The following is a 19,367-nucleotide window of genomic DNA, read 5'->3' as shown; positions in this document are numbered from 1 at the left end:
CTGAGCCGAAGGCAGACGCTTAACGACTGAGCCACCCAGGCGCCCTCAGCTCAAAGTTTTTTAAAGCACAACAAAAACATTCTCATTGTTAGGAAATTTACCTTAATGCTAGGAAAATGTCCATGCTTTTAAGTTTTATGAATGAAAGAATACAGAGGAGTATAGAGCTAAATAAAGCACAATAGTTGATACAGGTCTACTCTATATTAAGAAATTTCTAAATGCAAAAACTTTCCAGTAAGCAACTGGCTATATATGAAAAATTCTTTTTAATGAAAGGAATTGTCCTAGGAGAGCAGATAATTTACAAGAAAATACTGGAGGAAAACAGTAGCAGAAACTATGCTTTTAAGGTAAATAAATGCCACCTGAGTTGATGGACTGTGGATTGTTGTAAGGAACATTTATTTTCAATTTCTTATTCTAGAGTATTTTAAAGACTCTATCAGCTGTAATTTTTGTCTTTGCTGTCCAGTCTGTTCATACTGTATCTTTCAGCAGCATATTGGCATTGCATGATATTCTTTATATTAAAGAGTGAATAGATCTTAAGAGGATACATTTTCTAAAATATTTTCAAAATTATTGGATGCCTTAAATAAGTGAATCATTTTATTTAACATATATTAGATGCCAGGTGCTATTCTATGCACTTAACATATAATCACTCATTTAATTATAAGTACATAATTGTATACTGCCTCAAAACTTTAAATATTAAAGCAAATTCATTAATCTATAGTGTTCTGTGCTATTTTCTATATTAGTTCTGTTACCAATTTAAACATTCATTGCCTTTTCTAGTATCCACACTAATGTTGCCTAAAATTTCATCCTTCCTGTAACAAATACTTTTTTTCCTCTTCCTTTTTTTAAACAATTATTCACCCCATATTTTGGGTTATTTTCTCCAGTAAAAGAATCCAGGAATTGGTAAAAAGATTTCAACTGCAGATAAATCATTCTGTTCTTTTTTCCTTCACCTTATAAAATATTTGTGATATTAACAGCCAACTCTGCATCCCTTTCTAAGTAGTAGTAATGGCAATAGTAAATGCTTTAACATTTAGTTCTTTATAGATGTGGTACCTATATACAATGGAATATTACTCAGCCATCAGAAAGGATGAATGCCCACCATTTGCATCGACATGATGGAACTGGAGGGGATTATGCTAAGTGAAATAAGTCAAGCAGAGAAAGACAATTATCATATGGTCTCACTCATATGGGGAACCTAAGGAATAGCACTAGAAGACCACAGGGAAAGGGAGGGAAAACTGAATGGGAAGGAATCAGAGAGGGAGACAAACCATGAGAGACTCTGGGCTCTGGGAAACAAAAGAGGTTTCAGAAGGGAGGGGTGTGGGGGGATGGGGTAGCCGGGTGATGGGCATTAAGGTGGGTAAGTGTTGTGATGAGCATTGGGTGTTACACGCAACTAATGAACCGTTGAACACTACATCAAAACTAATGATGTACTATATGGTAGCCAACGAATGTAATAAAAAATAATTAGTTCTTTATGATTTGATGTTTCCCATTTTGAAATACAAACATGAAATTTTTCAGGTTTAGCAGAATTAGGTACCCTGTGTGATCCTTTACGGAGCTGCTCTATTAGTGAAGAAAATGGACTCAGTGCTTCCTTTACCATAGCCCATGAGCTTGGGCATGTGTAAGTACCTTCTGCTACCTCAGTAATGTGCTTTCTATTAATCATTGCACGCAATGCCTAAAATTCCATCTTCAATTGAGTAATTAGCAGCTTTATGTCTTTAAAAATATTGTTAGTGTAATTTTCATCCCTGAAATGCTAACTCTGGCTCTTTTGTGATCTATGTTAGGTCAGACAGGCTGCACAGATCAACAGACTAAGCAAAGAACTAGAACTTGGGAATTCTTTTATTTCATTTACTGTATTGGATTACATGACAAGCACTTCTGGCCTCTATCCCTTGTTATCCCATACATGACCAGGTACTGTCCTCTTCCATCTTATGGGAGGGCGTGCAGGGGCTTCTGGTTCTGGGGAACTCCCGATAATATTTGTAATACCAACTCGTTGCTCTTATAGCTCAGAGCCCCAGCAGAGAATGTGGCATGTGGGAATTTCTTAATCATTAAAAGATTTTTTTAAAGTTATTTCTCCAGCTTCATAGTTGTTGTTGTTCTTTGTTTTTGTTTTTGTTTTGTAAAAATGAGGGGTTCTCTCTGTTCCTGCATTATTAAAAATTCTACTGGGGTTCTATGCTCTAAGAATGGAGGCCATGATTCCCTGTGATAGCCTCGGAGCTCCCATGGGAAGTCAGAAACCCCTACAAACTCATCCTCTGAAAGGGATTCCATATGTGTACCCCCAGCACTCCTGGGATTTCTTGTTTATATGCTAATAAGGAATTGAGGCTAGAGTTGCCTCTCTTAGTTTGACTACATTTTCTTTTCCTGGTCATGCCTTACATCATTAGTATTCGACAGGAATAATTTCAAGTGGAAATCATTTTTATTAAACTAGTGCATCTTCAGTTCCCTTTTAGCACGGTTATGTTTCATGATTGTCAGCAAGGTGCACACGCAAATTGTTGAAGTGAATTAGGCTCAGGAGCTTACCTGAGGGCTGTCGCTGTCTAGCAGCAACATCTGGGAAGCACTATTAGCTGGTTTCCAAGGCTACTAACTAATGGAAAACTGTTCTTGCAGAGACTACCATCTTAGCCATTTATTTTCTTCCTGAAAAACTCTTTAGGTGTCTTTAGAATATGGGTAAGTAGTTTAATTAAAGGACTGATTTTTAAGTACAAATCTCAGCAGGCAAAGAGCTGAGCTAGGTGGTTTCAGTGTTCCTTCTAAATGCAAGTTCATACTTAGGTCCTCAAAAGAATGCATAGGCTCTGTTGCTGGCCAGCTAATTATTTAATATCCTGCTCTTAGTAAGATTTGATTTAGGAACGTTTTTGTTATTCCAGTTCGATCAATAATCACTTACTGAGTATAGACCAGAAACAGTACTGAGGCTGTTTCATATAAAACAGATGGATACTATAGAATGATAAGGAATGAGGGATTAAAGAAGTTTTGATACTGTAGTAATAGTGATCTGCAAACTAGTGTGGTATCACTTTTATGTAATCTACCTACACACATCTCTTAGGATATGCATGCTGAAACCTGCAAGTATTTATGTGAATGCTATATCCATTATCGTGGTGAGGTGAGCCAGAGTCCATATATTGTGATTGTTTGGACTCACATACCAAATCAGCAGACTGTGCTACCAATCAAAGTTATAATCTGCTGTTTCTCAGATCATGTGCTTCTGAACATGAAGATAACCTTGGTTTTATAATGCTTTATGGGAGAGATCAAGAGTATAAATTTTGATGTGATTGGATTTATCTGTATTTTACCTTATAAGGGTAAGAGATCTGTTATTAATGTTGTATTCATATTTTCATATTCTTTTTTTTAAGTGTTTATTTTTATTTTTAGATTTAATGTTCCACATGATGATAGTTTTAAATGTAAGGAAACTGGAATTAAACATCAATATCATGTAATGGCTCCAACTTTAAATTACCACACAAGTCCTTGGACCTGGTCAAAATGTAGTCAGAAATATATCACTGAATTCCTAGAGTAAGTCTGAAATTATATTACTTTATTTAAATAATGAAACCTTTATTAGACTATAGAACTTGAAATTTATATGTTCTTTTAAAGTGGTTCAATTTCTGTTTAGTTTTTCTGTTTAAATTTAAGTGTACTTTGTACAAATGTGTTTTTTAAAAAAGGAAAGAGCTGTATATACATATTTCACTCCTAAAATATTTTAGGAGGGGGACAGGTCAGACCTAGCTATCTTTTTTTTTTTTTTTTTTAACAGTTTAGGTGCTCTATTAGGATCACCCCTTTTCGAGGCGAGCCCTACTGAGATTCACAGCTTCCTTGTGTATGTTTGCATTTTTTCAGAAGCTACTGGGTAGTATTTTGAGAGGAGTTTGAGTAGCTCATGTTTGAGGTGTCTTTGAAGGACAGACGATAGCTGAAGTCAAACTATGCACATTCCAAATAGCTGCGTACAGCCAGAGAGATGTGGAGTCTATATGTTTACATATTCTTTTGGAGGATTTTCCTAGGTCTGAAGAAAGGAAGCAGATCCAGATTTTTCTTGCCTCATCTCTCCATCTCCCACCAGGTTTCTTTACTTCCCACTTTTATTTAAATGGTATTTCTATCCTAGTTACTGAAAGTTGCCAAAAGGCAAGGCCAAGCTCTTTCCAGGGAATTTTTTTTTGTATAAATATGATATTTATTTCTTCTACATATTATAATCCCCGATCTATGCAGTTTCTTTTTACCTCTACTTATGAGAACTGTGGGAATGAATGTAACCATGCTTTGGAATATATGTTCATAAATACATCCCCAAATTATCAGTGTTATTTATCCTTGTATGGGGAGTTAATTTAAAAGCATAATACACGGGGGCACCTGGGTGGCTCAGTCGTTAAGCGTCTGCCTTCAGCTTGGGTCATGATCCCAGGGTCCTGGGATCGAGTCCCACATCTGGCTCCCTGCTCGGCGGGAGGCCTGCTTCTCCCTCTCCCACTCCCCCTGCTTGTGTTCCTGCTCTCGCTCTCTGTCAAATAAATAAAAATCTTTAAAAAAAATAAGTAAAAGCATAATACATGGTTGCTGATCTATACGTGCTTCCATATAGCTTTGTTCAACGGCTAATTGAGTTATTGATGAACAGTACCAGTGGATGTGCTTATTTTTGAAAGGGGTTAATGGGATTCTCTACAATGGGAATTTTAAAAAATTTATATGTTCATTTTTAGACAAAATTTAATGTCTTTGTAGCCAGTAAAAATTTCTAAATTTTTAAATTATGGCAATGAAACAAATCGTTTCTACCTTTTTGGAACAAATTGTTTTTAACCCAATTGGAATGGTTGAGCATTTTCAGTTTCCTAGACACTAGATACTGCATTACAAACTAGGAGTAATAAACACACATTTCCCCTGCTATTTACCACTTTTCTAAGTCCTTTATACATATACTCTGATAGAAACTGTCAAGGTGAATAGTATCACTGTTAACACAGATGAGAAAAACTCAGGCTCAGGGAAATTAATTTGTCCAGAGCCGTGCATCCTGGGAAGTGGTAGAACCAAAACGCAAACTCTACCTTTTTAAAGTGGAGACAACATGACACTGAAATTCCTTTGTTTTGTTGTTTAGAACTATTAATGTACTTTCTCAAATGATTTGAAAACTTTTAACATCTTGACAATTTGGGCATTAAATATAAGGCATTACTATTGGGCAACAAAATAGATCAAAAGTGTAGAGTGATTATATGAATAGTTTTCATAAATTATATTCTGATGAATTTGTCCTTGTTCTTCTTAAAAATTGTATCTTCAAAGCAGTTGTGGGGCTCAAATGAGAACAAACACCTTAAAAGTCCTTTGTGAATTGTGAGGTTTTCTTCCTGACTTTGATATGAATTGGTTTTTAAATTATGAAAAAATACTGATACTCTTTTTGAAAGTGTAGAACACAGTAAATGTGACAAAGAATCTTATACATCCATATATGTCACAATATTTTTGGTCATTGGTACAGTACTGGTCATGGGGAATGCCTTCTTGACAAACCAAATGGGAGAATGTATGATCTGTCTTCACAACTTCCTGGATTAATGTATGATGTAAACAAGCAATGTGAACTTATGTTTGGCCCTGGATCACAAGTATGTCCCTACTTGGTAAGAAAAATTCTTTTTTTTAAACTACAAAGTTATAGTTAGAATATATTTCAAAAATGTACATTTATTCTCTCGAACAGAAGGTGAACTAATGTATCTTAGAAGTTTGTAAGTCTGAGAAATTTGCTGTTTGCCAGAAAGGGGTTAAAAAGGAAACTAAAATTGAGTACTTATTATATGCCATGTACTGTGTTAAGTACTTAAAAATTATCTTCATTAACCCTCACAAAATCCTATGTGAAGTATTCCCATTTAAAAAATAGACACTGAGAGGTTATTGAAAATTAAAAGCATTCAAATATTTATATTCAAATACTATTTTTTGGGGTAGGGGGAGAAAATTTAAGTGTCTTGATAATGAGTTATATTAAAGGCCCAGGGAACTTAATAGACTACATTTTAATTTACATAGATTTGAATCCATAGAAATGAAATTTAGGGCCTGTTGTTTAGTTATCACTAAACTCTTATTTTACAACTTTGAGGATTTTTCATAGGTCAGATATACTCCTAGATCATGAGGATCATTGGACCAGGAATGCAGCCTCATTCACTCATTGAAATATGTATCCCCAGTGTTCAGGATCTGCCACAAACTAGGTGTCACAAACTAAATGCTCGTTGAATGAATGAATGAATGAATGAATGAATGATAGTAACAAAACAGTAAGTGCAGAGATAGGCAAAGCATATTCCACATAGTAGTATTGTTTTTAAAATCTTAAACTTATAATAAAAAATGTTACTAAGCTTTTAAATATCCACTATGGAGGAGGAAAGATTTAACTTAAATTTTTTTTTTTTAAAGATACATTTCTTTTTTTACCTGACTTACACACTAAATAAACTTTGAATTTAAATTCAGAAAAAGAAGAGAATTATCTTGGGTATAGCTCCTGTGAACCTCTGTGGATTTTGTTTCTTGTGAAAACTTGAGAACCCTTTGTTCAAAAGTTGAAAGTATGCATTATATTCACAAAGTAGGAAACCAGTACATTATACAGCATTTCTATGCACATTATTCATACATTCTATCATCTTATCAAAGGAAGCTTTTGGAAACTCATTGTGAATAACATTTTAACAACAAAAAGTTCTTTAGAAGAATGTCTTGCCAAGTGAAAAATGTCTCCCATAATTGTGAATATTTCCACCCTAATTTCTCTCTCCCATTGTTCAATGTATGATGAAAATCTGAAAGGTCGTAGAAAGTAAACATTGCCATTTTGTGTGTGTAGAGGTAAATCGATGACTAGAACTTAAAGATTCTTTTGCTGATTATTTCTAGCTCTGACCATGAAACCATGAAACCTGTAATTTCAATGTATAAACGAATGCCTTGCACTAAATCGATCCAGTGGTTGTCGTGTTCTTTTACTCTTGTCTGCTTTTTGTTTCCCTGCAGAAGCAATGCAGACGTCTCTGGTGCACGAGCGCAGAAGGAGTTCACAAGGGCTGTCGCACTCAGCACATGCCCCTGGCAGATGGGACAAACTGTGGTCCTGGGATGGTAGGTTTTCTCGAAGGGTGAGTCTTGTATCAAGAGATTATCCAAGGATGTGATCGCTCTGCATTTCGACGCTCTTCATTGTTCGTCAGCTCTTGCTGTGCTAGTGAATCAATGTTGCCATGTTGGTTCGATGTAGTACACAGTCAAGTGAATTGAATTTTTAATTTCACCCTTTTTTTTTTTTTCAAGATCTAGCAGATGAATGTTAAAGTTACAGTTATATAGGTAACTACATGGATAGTTATCTAAGTATATTATAGACTTGTTAAGAGTGAGTATAGACATAAAGGTCCTAATATTTCAGCAATTTCCCCAAATTCAAGATGTTACCATTGTATACATTTTTTCCCATAAAATCCAGTTAAGTATAATTGAAAGTTTTAAGTGGCTTCTTCAGATATTTATTGGTTGTAAATGTCTTAAAATATATCCCTTAAAATTGCCAAAACATTTTTACCAACATTTTTACCATTCTAACATCAGCATGAACTAATCTAAATCTGCAGACATGATACTGAGTGATAGGGATCGGCGTGATAAATATGTAAGGATGAAGTCAGGTTGTACTTGGTGCTTCAGGATGAAGGCAACTTCCTTTGGCCTTGGTAGCCAGTGTTGTCTGCACTGAATAAGTTTTAGTCTGTTCCACGCCTTTTCTGAGCTACCTCAGCAAAAATGGAGAACTTGCTTGGTGATGGGTTAGCGAGTACTGCCTCTTTTGTTAACTCCACAAGTAGAAACTTGAGATGGGTTCACTAGCTGACCTTGTGCTTTACCAGCTGTTGCTTTTTGAAATGTTTTGTACTTACTACCCTTGTCTCTGATGCCTTCCATCAAAAGGCATGTGTTTTCCATGAATATAGCTTGCATCACAAATGAATTGAATATTTAAGTTGTATTTGGGACTTCAGCAATTTTTGCAGAAGCTGAAGTACTCTGAAATGGTTGAGCACCCAAATTATTTTAGGACCAAAATTCTAGTGGACTTCTTCAGTTCATAGTTTGGAGCTAGAACTGAATTTTAAAGTTTGATCTTTAATATGTGTATCATTTTAAACTCTCGCAGGCAATGTATGAAAGTTCCAGTTGCTCAGTATTTCTTGCCAATTTTTGATATTGTTAATCTTTTAACAGAATAATAGCCATTTTCGGTGCAAAATGGAATATCATTGTGGTTTTAGTTTGTATTCCTGATTATTGTCAGTCTTGAGCATCTTTTCATTTGCTCACTAGTCACTTGAATAATTCCCCAATGAGGTGGTTTGAAGGGCTTGGATTTGTTGGAATTCAAGGTAAATGTGCTCAGATACTGGGACCTACTTTAAAGCCTGTGTAGTTTAAAAGCAGAAATGGCATTTGGGGTAAAAACATCTGGATCATGATAGATATAAACTCCTTATTTTTTATTAATTGAAAATAGTGAGCTCCTATGCATTAGCCATTTTCAATATTCGATGGGCCTTTTATTCAAGAGAAATTTTAAATAAATGTCCTATATTTTGCCTTAACACTCTCTTTTAAATACTTAAAAGTGGTTGTAAATCCATTTGCATGAAAATATGGTGGAACTCACCTGACAATGACTTAATTTAGTACATGGTGAACAATGTAATATTCTATTTTTTTCATTCTTGGATTTATCAGAAATAGTGCTCAAGGATTATTTAAAATGTTTCTGCAGATGCCCCCCAAATTTACATGCACATAGTACATTCTATTCTGAGATTTTCTAATATGGCTTTCTCATTTTGAATGATTTGTTCTAATGGAGGGCACAAAGTATTTTTTCTGCTAATAAGCTTGGTTATAGGATTCATTTTTTCGACAAAGATTTATCAAGGGCCCACTATATGTCAGGCACTATTCTAGGTGATTAGGATACACCAGTGAACAAAAGAAAAAAGATCCCTGACCTCATGGAGCTTACATTCCAGGGGGAGACTACAATATTACAAACAATATAATACTACCATAAAGTCGATAAGTGCCATGAACAAGAAAAAATAGAAAAAGAAAAGCACTGGAAGTTTTGTGGTAGGATAGGGCCGATTACAATTTAAAATGTAGTGGTCAAAGATCTTACGGGAAGTTGCCAATGAGCTGTCTTAAAGAAAGTGAGGGAGTTAGCTATGGAGGATATTATGGGGGAAGTGAGCTCCAGGCAAAGGGACCAGGTAAGCTCCTAAATCCTGGAGTATTGGTGGAATGTTCAAGGAAGAGCAAGGAAAGACATTGTGGCTGGGGTGAAGAGAGATGTATAGGAAGTAACTGGAGGACTATTATGTAGGGCATTGCGAGCCATTGTGAGAACTTTGCATTTATTCAAAGTGAAGTAATTGAAGGATTTGAGCAGAGGAGTCACCTAACGTGAGTCAATTTTTGAAATATAAGTTGAAAAGGACCATTCTGATCACTGTTGAAACTAAACTATAGGGGGCAAGGGTTGGAAACAGGAGATCTACTTAGAGAGGCATGGCAGTGATAGAGATGAGAGAAGATGATGGATTACACCAGAGTTGGGGTCACTGGGGTGATGATTGAAAGTCAGTTTTGTTTGTTTTTGAATGAATTAGATCACTTACTAACCAATTAAATGTGAACCGTTAGAGGTAAGATGACTGTTTTTAGCTAATCAACTCAGATGAACTCAGAATTTTGAGGGGTCAGCAGTTCAGTTTTGGGTATGATGTCTGAAATTTTTATTAGACATTAAAGTGAAGATGCATAAGCTGCTGTATACATGAGTCTAGAGCTCAGGAAAGGGATCTGGGCTGGGAGTGATTGTTGATAGGGAAGAATAAAGGACCAAGATCTGAGCCCAGGACATTCCAGCATTAAGTTGAGCCCTAGAAACCAAGGGGGATGAGGAAGAATGATACTGCTAAATCAAGGAAGACAGACAGAGCTGGCCACTGGTGATGTACACATGAGCAGATACATGGAGGGTGGGACCATCAGAGCACAGGCATTGAGCATTAGACAATGAGCACAGACGGCTCGTTCAAGGAGAAACAGGACAGCAGCTAGTGAGAAAAGTGAGATCTAAGAGTGTTGTTTTTAAAGAGGGAAAATAGGGGCACTTGGGTGGCTCAGTTGGTTGAGCATACGACTCTTGATTTCGAGTCAGGTCATGATCTCAGGGATAGAGCCCGCATCACGCTCTGCACTTACTGGGAAGTCTGCATGAGGATTTCTCTCCCTCTGCCCCTCACCCTGTTTGTGCACACACACACACACACACACACACACACACTCTCTCTCTCTCTCTAAATAAATAAATGCTTAAAAAATAAAGAGGGGAAATAAGTATGTTTGTATATTGAGAATGATCTAGTGGAGTACTTCTCAAATTATCTCTAGGAAAGGACCAGTCTTTTTAAAAATTTCTGATAATTTAAACTGATAACTTTTACAAAATGATAAAAATGACTAGGAAAACAAAAGGAAAAAAGACATTTGAAATGTAAGCCAAATTTTTCTATGGAAAACAGTGTGGCAGATCTTCAAATTAAAACTAGAATTATCTGATCCAGCAGCACCACTTCTGGGTGTGTATCCCAAAGAACTGACAGCAGAGTCTTGAAGAGATCCCTGCACACTCCTGTTCATATCAGCATTATTCACAATAGTCAGGGGGTGGAAGTAACCAAAGGGGCCATCCGTGGATGAATGGATAAATGAAATGTGATCTACACATACAGTGGAATATTATTCAGCCTTAAAAGGAAGGGAATTCTGACACACGCTACAGCATGGATGAACTGTGAGGACAGTATGCTAAGTGAAATAAGCCAGTCACAAGAAGACAAATGATGCACGATTTTAATTACATGAGATATATAGAGTAGCCAAATACAGACAGTAGAATGGTGGTTCCCAGGGGCTGGGGGCAGGGGGAGGGAGAGAATGGGGAGTTGATTGTTTCAAAGGCATAGAGTTTCAGTTTGGGAAGATGAAGAGTTGTGTGGATTGATGGTGGTGATGGTTGCACAATAATGTGAATGCGTTTTAATGCCACTGAACTGTACACTTAAAAATGGTTAAGATGGTAAATTTTATGTTTGTGTATTTTGCCACAATGAAAACAAATATAAGCCAACGTTTAAAGTAACTTTGACAAACAATGAAATTACTCTCAAAATCCTATAAACATTTCTAAATGCTAACTTTCGATTTCTGTACTCACAGTGACTGGCAACAGTGCATGGACTCTTTTTTTTGTTAGCTTTGAGCTAGTGGTGACTGGAACAGTGATGATGTAGGAGAGATGGGAGAATTGTTGCAGTGCTGTTTTGAGCAGTGAGGGGCTGGGATTAAGTACACGGGTAGAGGGATTGACTTGCCATAGGATCCTTGATTTTTCATGTGCACTAACAGGTGGGAAGGCTGAGTACTGAGCACAGATGCCGTTAGGTGGGTAACAGGAGTACGAGGAGATTGTGAGCAGATTCTTCTGTACATTTCCGTTTTCTTAATGGAACTAAGAAAGTGATCACTGAGACTTTGGGTGAGATGAGGCAGAAAGTTAGCTAAAAGAGTGGGAGAGTGATACACATCTTTGCATAGAAAACCAGAATCACAGATCTAGATCATTCACTTAAATTTTCATTTTACTACACTTTACCCATACAGCAGGTCTTCCCTCCACCAATGAGACTCAAAATCTCAAAGGCAAGGGAAATTTCCTGTTCGTTCTTCATTCCACAGATCTTTTTACAGTTACTTAGCAGATATTCAGAAAATATTTATGACTGTCAAATGGAATCACATTTCTGGATTAATACTGTGCTTTCAGTTGTATACATTTTCTTTGTTGATATTTATGCCGTTATAATTACCGATATTCTAATTGGGTACCTACGAATCATTATCTGTGTTTGTTTTTGTTTTTAAAGCATTGCCACCATGGGCTGTGTGTAAACAAGGAAATGGAAGCACGTCCTGTAGATGGTGAATGGGGACCGTGGGGACCATACAGCTCTTGTTCAAGAACATGTGGAGGTGGCATCAAAAGCACAACCAGGCTCTGTAATCGCCCCGAGTATGTCTTTTTTATGTCACTGTAAATTAAGATTATCTCAAGGCACCAGAAGGTAAACACCAGTTTCATTCACTTCTAAACTGGAGGTCAGTCTGTAAGTTTCTGAGATTTAGAAAACTTCTGGAATACATCTAGCCATCTTACCTTATCTTGGTAGATTCAAATCTTGAAAAAAATATTAACCAGCTTAATCTTTAGAATATGAATTAAGACAGGATCGTTTTTTTTTCTGATTATATAACTTTGAGAAATAGTTGTAAAAATGACAATTCTGTAATGGCATTTTTACATTTCCTGTGTTTCCATCGAAATTCCTGGCTCCTTTGAACATGTCTTGGCTCTTCTGCATAAAACATGTATTTTCATTACCCATTTTTTTACTGTTTTATGTAATTTGACATGTCCTATTTTCTTTCTCTGCTTCTCATGTTATAGATGCATCAGTGTGTTTAGCTTGAATAAGTACGAAGCATATTTTCCTCCTCATCAAAATATTTCAAAGCATGTAGAGATTCCATAAAGATTTTTAAATGTCCCCCCAGTCCCCTTTTGTTATGATATATAAATTGGTAAGCAATAAAGAATTTTCAATGCAGAGATAGGACACACTCCGAAATAACTTAGTTCATTTGAATTTCAGAATATCTAAATTATGCTAGAACTCTTTATATTTAAAAAATGCTGACAAGGAGTTTTTATTTTCCAGCATAAGTTGAAATAAAGAGATGGATGGATATAGATTAATACCATTAAACTCTTTGAAGTGAGTGATAAGTAGTATATACACAACAAAGATGCCTATATATTTCTTTAACATGGTATCATCTTTATCATCTATGGTTCACTAGGTCTTTTTTTTTTTTTTAACCCCCCCCAAAATGAACAAACCCTATTTTGACGTTTTATTTTATTTTTTTTTATTTTGACGTTTTAAAACAAATTCCCATGATTAGTTCCTTGTGACTTAACCAAGTCACGAATAAGTTATCATTGCTGCCCTCCAGACCACAGTGTCCACCCGAAGATGAGTATTTTTACAATTCATTAGCCATTGAATTGCTTAAGAACCATGTAACGTACTTCTGTTAAAAAGTGTCAGTGGGAGAGAGGTGGTTTTCCAGATCCTGGGACAGAATGGAACAGTTTTAGAAGTAAATGGCAGAAGGAATATTGTACTGATGTGCTTTAAAATGTAATGAATTTGACTAGGCCAAGAAACGGAGGAAAGTACTGTGTGGGCCGCAGGATGAAATTTCGATCATGTAATACCGATTCATGTCCAAAAGGCAAGCAAGGCTTTCGAGAGAAGCAGTGCTCTGATTTTGATGGTAAACATTTCAACATCAATGGTCTTTCCCCTAATGTGAGGTGGCTTCCAAAATACAGTGGGAGTAAGTAGTTAGAATATTTTTTGATGTAAAAATTTCTTGAGACCTAGGAACATACAGCTGTCTTATGGTATGCCCCAATTTTAACTTTTTCTTACAGTTGCCATAAAAGATCGCTGTAAACTCTATTGTCGGGTTGCTGGAACCACTAACTTCTACCAGTTGAAGGACAGGGTTGCTGATGGTACCCCTTGTGGAACCGAAACCAATGACATCTGTGTTCAAGGCCTCTGTCGGGTAAGTAAACTCAGGTTTAACGTGACTGTCAGAGTATTCTTTTTCTCTCGCCAAATATTACGTCTGTTACCTTAGAATACATTCCTGTGAATTCCAGTGCAGCACCCTTTAGTGCTATCACCCATTCTTTAGGAGTAAGGTCAGGAGACCTTGTTACTAGGCAGCTTTCTGTCATCCTGAGTGACTCTTGAAACATTCATCATTTTTTTAAAAAAATTTTATTTATTTATTTGACAGAGAGAGAGAGAGACACAGCGAGAAGGGGAACACAAGCAGGGGGAGTGGGAGAGGGAGAAGCAGGCTCCCCGCTGAGCAGGGAGCCCGATGCGGGGCTCGATCCCAGGACCCTGGGATCATGACCTGAGCCGAAGGCAGACGCTTAATGACTGAGCCACCCAGGCGCCCCAAAACATTAATCATTTAATCATTCTTAAAAAGATAGAAAATATTGGGACACAGGGTTGTAAAGTCCTTTGGCTACTTCAAATGCGACCTCCCTGGTGACCCCTCCCCATTGATTTGTGATGATATTCCCCCCCCCTCTTTTCTTTTCCTTTTTTTTTTTTTTTCTTTTTTTAACCATCTATTTATTTGAGAGGAGGGTAGGTAGAGGGAGAGGGAGAGAGAAACCTAAGCAGATGCCATGTGGAATCTGATGTGGGGCTCCATCTCATGACCCTGAGATCATGACCTGAGCTGAAACCAAGAGTCAGGCACTTAACTGAGCCACCCAGGCACCCCTCCTTCCTCCCCCTTTCCTCCTTGTCTTTGACTTCCTGGGTATATTCAACAGACATTCACTGAGTTACCTACTAAATGTTGGATACTGTTCTAGTCACCTGGATGAAAGACTGCAACAGAGCCATAAACTCCAAGGTGGTCACAGATTTGTAGGGGAGATGGACACGTGAACAACTCAAATGTAGGGCTATGGAGTCATCAGCAAGGTGGCATAGTGATAATGAGGAAGAAGTGTTTTGTGGGGAAGTGTGTAAATGGTTCAGAGAATGCTCATGGAGGGTGTGAGGCTTGAGCTAGTTATTGAGGATGAATAGGTTTTAGAAAGGTGCGGAAGTAAAGGACTGGTGGGACATAGGGGCTAGCTGTTAAATGCACCTTTTTTCTGAAGTCCCCCAGAAGGATTTGGAGTTGAGTGAGAGATGTGATTTGATCTGCATGTTAGAATCTTCAGAATATACTGGGTTAGGAGAGAATCAGAGATAGGTCGGCCACTTCGGATTCTAGGTGAGAAGTAGATGAGACCCAGAATTAAAGCATACACATTGCAGAAGGTGTTCTTAAAAATGGTGAGTTTGAGAACTAGGATAATGAATTCCGTCTAAAGAATACAAATGTAATATTATGAACTCATTCCGTGGGTTAAGACACCAATTTTCTCTTAGCCAAACATCTATTATCAGTTACCTGGTGATAAAATGCTTTGTACTCAAAGGTCTAATGAGATGTTCAAAGAAAAGGAAACAAGAGACTAGAAAAAGGGTACTCAGTGGCCTGAAAACTTAAGTTTTATCTAAATTAACAGCACAAAGTCCTACACAATGAAAAACAGTGATGATCTGAGTTTATAGGTGCACATTACTTTCAGAAAACATCTGGTTGAAATTCATTTTGGAAATATTCACCTTGTGTATAAAAGAATGAGACTTATGAAATTTTCTCTTCTGATCATGAAACATTAGAGGAGTATTTTAAAGAACTAAGAGTTATTGCAGTGTATCTGCATGGAGAACTGCACTTGTTCTTTTAAACCTCTGAACCAAACCATTTACTTTCAACCTTTATCCAGTTATTCATTCTTGACATAAACACAGCTTACTAGGCTGGTTATTAATTTTGGAGAAATAAATTTTCAAATAGACTCAGTTTATTCCCAGAGTTCTAAGATCATGAGTTAAAAAATCATTAAAGACATCTTTTTGAAGTTTTTTTTAAATGTGTTACTTACCTAATCATACTTTTTGTCTCTTTGAAATACATTTTTTTAAAGAATGGCTTAAACGGACAGTGGACATAGGAATTATTGTCCATGTTTGTTGCAATGCAGATTCCTATTTTTTTACCTCCAAGAATTTTTAATTCAGAAAATCTGGGAATCTGCCTTTTAAAATGCCATCCCATGTGGTTTTAATGCAGGGGGGTATGTGGATAACCCTTTGCAAACACTTTTTTCAACCATGTGATGAAAAGGTATGTGAAAATACTGATGTACAACAAAACCAGTAGATATTCTGAAAAATCCCGTTGTACCAAATCTCATTAATTGAAAGAATATTTGTGAAAAGTTTGTAAAAGCACCGTACTTATAATTAGTCACTTTTATAATACTGATTATAATCATTGTTATTTTGAAGCAAGCTGGCTGTGATCACGTGTTAAACTCCAAGGCCAAGAGAGACAAATGTGGAGTATGTGGTGGGGATAACTCTTCATGCAGGACAATGGCAGGTGTCTTCAACAGTGCTCATTATGGTAAGCTGTGTATTTGTTTTTAATTTTCCCTTATATTTGATATAATAATGGAGTATATAATGAAGGCATAATAATGGCTTATTGTTTTGCCCTCTCTGTACCCTTAGTATTTAAAAATGAAATATATTTTATATCCCTAAATATAAAAAATTATACCAGATGTATCCTTGAATCAATGAATTCATCTGCTAAAGGCAAATCTGATTCTTGAAAATACAGTAGGTGCATTTATTAGAGTAAATCCGGTGCTATTTGACAATGATGATTGCATAGTTCCCCAATTAATAGAGTCTTTATTGCTGTTCCTGTAATCTGAAATGTATTTACTTATAATTTTTTCAGGAAACTTGCTTTCAATTACTTTTCATCATTTGTACCACTTTTTTCTATAACCTGTCTTAGCTGTTGTGTTTCTTATTGATATACTAAAAATGACTGAAGGTGAAGGATGAAACCATTTCAGTGTTGATTTGGAATTATTTGGTTTTTCAGGAAGTATCTGGATTATATATATAACTGATATTTGGCCATGAATTCATTTTGCTTTAAAAATGATATGAGAAGGTATCGGATATTTTCTCTTCTGAGACTTTTCTAGGAACACCTTTTGCTTTGTATGGTAACAAATGTAGTCCTTTAGAACTTTCCTTGCAAAATGAAAAATGTATTTTTTACAGTTTTGTCAGCCTTAAATTATGTTCACATGTGTTTGAACACACTTAAGTTAGTATGAATTGCTTCAATTAAAGCAGTATAATTTAAAACACAAAATTTATATTTTTATCTGTATCAAAAGTATACTACATTTATACTCTGGTGACACTTATGAATCTTAGTTGCTAGCTATGACATTTTTGCAGTTAGGATTCATTATTTCACGGGATCCCTTGTTAAAACCAATGGCACATTTGATCCCTTGTTAAAAACAGTGGCACAATTATTGAAGCTTGGGCTCTATCCACTGAATAACATTTTTTTCTATTTAAAACCACATGTGCCAACTTAGGATCAAATATATAACCTTGCCAAAATTGTATTATGAATTAATCAGTTTGCAAATGGAAAAAGATACTAAACTCGTTTGTAGAGTAGCATTGGCACATTTCTGCCCCCTGGTGGTAGCCTTTGTCTTTCACATTTGTAATGTCTAAGAATTGCTTTCTTCAAAAACCGTATCTGCAAGACATAAAGAGAAGGTAGTAGGAATATCTTATGGTGAAAAAAATCATAAAATTCTTGTAGACTGATGACTTACAACCAATATGCATGTAGTGTAATCACAATTAGCAGACCATTTATCACTTTATATTTAAAATGTGATGCCTTAAAGGGGTATAAAGCACTCTAAAAACATACCAAGTAATCTCACATCAGGGCTGAAAATTTAACCTTTTTTAAAACTTCTCTTAATTTCATTACATATTTATCAAAGTTAGTGTACAAGAAAAACTCATACAACTCCTTTTACTCATGTATTAAATAGAAGGAAAAACTAAGGAAAAGGAACAACTTAGAATAATCACTAGAGCAAAATTGCTGTTTAAAATCATAGTATTTGGAAAACTATGTAATGAGTGTAGCGTAGGGGAAACATTTTTTGTTTAATATGTAGTATTTCCTCATCTTTCAAGCACTGCCAGTGTTGTTGAATTTGGTCTCATAAAATAGAAATACTATTTTCATTTCCTTCACATAAATGCTTTACTTTTCTCATGACAATTTGTTAGTAGACTTTTGAAAATAATGTAAAATTTGGGGGTAGCTATAGGAATTCCTGCTTACACTAGAAATGAAAAGCTTAAAAAATGTTACTAACTTTTGTTATTTTGCTGTTCACTGAATCTTGGTGTAAACATAGCACAATGACTAACTATTTTGATATCTTTTGGATTGGTGAATAACATTTGAAATCCTCTATTTTTTCCCCACTGCGAAGTATAAAATCTTATATTAGTGTTAAATTTAAAAATGAATGTATTCTTAAATATCTCAGGAACTGTAATATTAACTCCATTCTCATTCTATATTTAGAATTTTAGAAGAAAAAATAAGTATACTTAAGGATCCCAAACTGTATATTTCTAGACAACCATTTTTTCCTCAATCCTTAGTAATTGTGTAATGCCTTGATTCAAAAAGAGTAAAAACACTGTATCATTTTTGAAAGATAAAATGAAATTAAGTCTGTGCTATTCAATGTTTGCAGTCATTCAGCCATAAAAGCCTCTGGGCCATCAGCTTATGAAAGTTAACATGTATAAAATTATATTGCAGGTTATAATGTTGTTGTCAAGATTCCCACAGGAGCAACAAACATTGATATTCTTCAGCACAGCTATTCTGGAAAACCAGAAGATGACAATTACCTTGGTAAACATTTCTAGTAAACAAGCAATATGTGATTCGTGTGCAATTTCATGGAGGTCTGTGGTTGATGTAAATTCTTAGAAGGCAAGAAGAGCCCCTTTAACAAACACACATTTCAGTTCATACTGAGCTTAAGTCATCTGACTTCCTATACATGTTCTCCTCTTGAGTTATATAATATATCTTATTTTAAAAACAGTGAACAAAATTCTGAAAAATTTACTTTTTCCCCATAAGAGTATTTTAAATAACCGAAGGTTATATTCAGTTAAAGTTGCATGTATATTGGTGGACATTCGAGTCCGAGTGAAGGGTGGTGGTCACGTGGCCCAGATTTATGCAATCCGCCAGTCCATCTCCAAAGCCCTGGTGGCCTATTACCAGAAATACGTGGATGAGGCTTCCAAGAAGGAGATCAAAGACATCCTCATCCAATACGACCGGACCCTACTGGTAGCTGATCCCCGGCGCTGCGAATCCAAAAAGTTTGGCGGTCCTGGTGCCCGTGCTCGCTACCAGAAATCCTACCGATAAGCCTATCGTGAGGATGAGGGTTCATC

At 36.0% G+C, this 19,367-nt stretch overlaps 1 protein-coding gene across 1 annotated transcript in view; it reads left to right on the top strand.

Annotated features, from left to right (window-relative positions):
- ADAMTS20 (ADAM metallopeptidase with thrombospondin type 1 motif 20) overlaps positions 1-19,367 on the top strand; it is a 160,158-nt gene that overhangs the window by 53,625 nt on the left and 87,166 nt on the right. Inside the window, exons 8-16 of the mRNA XM_081818953.1 lie at positions 1,573-1,678; positions 3,490-3,636; positions 5,633-5,774; positions 7,180-7,284; positions 12,180-12,325; positions 13,535-13,716; positions 13,814-13,950; positions 16,323-16,440; positions 18,715-18,810. Coding sequence (XP_081675079.1) covers positions 1,573-1,678; positions 3,490-3,636; positions 5,633-5,774; positions 7,180-7,284; positions 12,180-12,325; positions 13,535-13,716; positions 13,814-13,950; positions 16,323-16,440; positions 18,715-18,810 — 1,179 coding nt within the window. The remainder of the gene's footprint in view (positions 1-1,572; positions 1,679-3,489; positions 3,637-5,632; positions 5,775-7,179; positions 7,285-12,179; positions 12,326-13,534; positions 13,717-13,813; positions 13,951-16,322; positions 16,441-18,714; positions 18,811-19,367) is intronic.

This window comes from Leptonychotes weddellii, chromosome 5 (genome assembly GCF_054177405.1).
Source record: "Leptonychotes weddellii isolate Sample4059 chromosome 5, ASM5417740v2, whole genome shotgun sequence".
NCBI classification, from domain to species: domain Eukaryota; kingdom Metazoa; phylum Chordata; class Mammalia; order Carnivora; family Phocidae; genus Leptonychotes; species Leptonychotes weddellii.
This window is presented reverse-complemented; position numbering and strand designations above follow the sequence as displayed.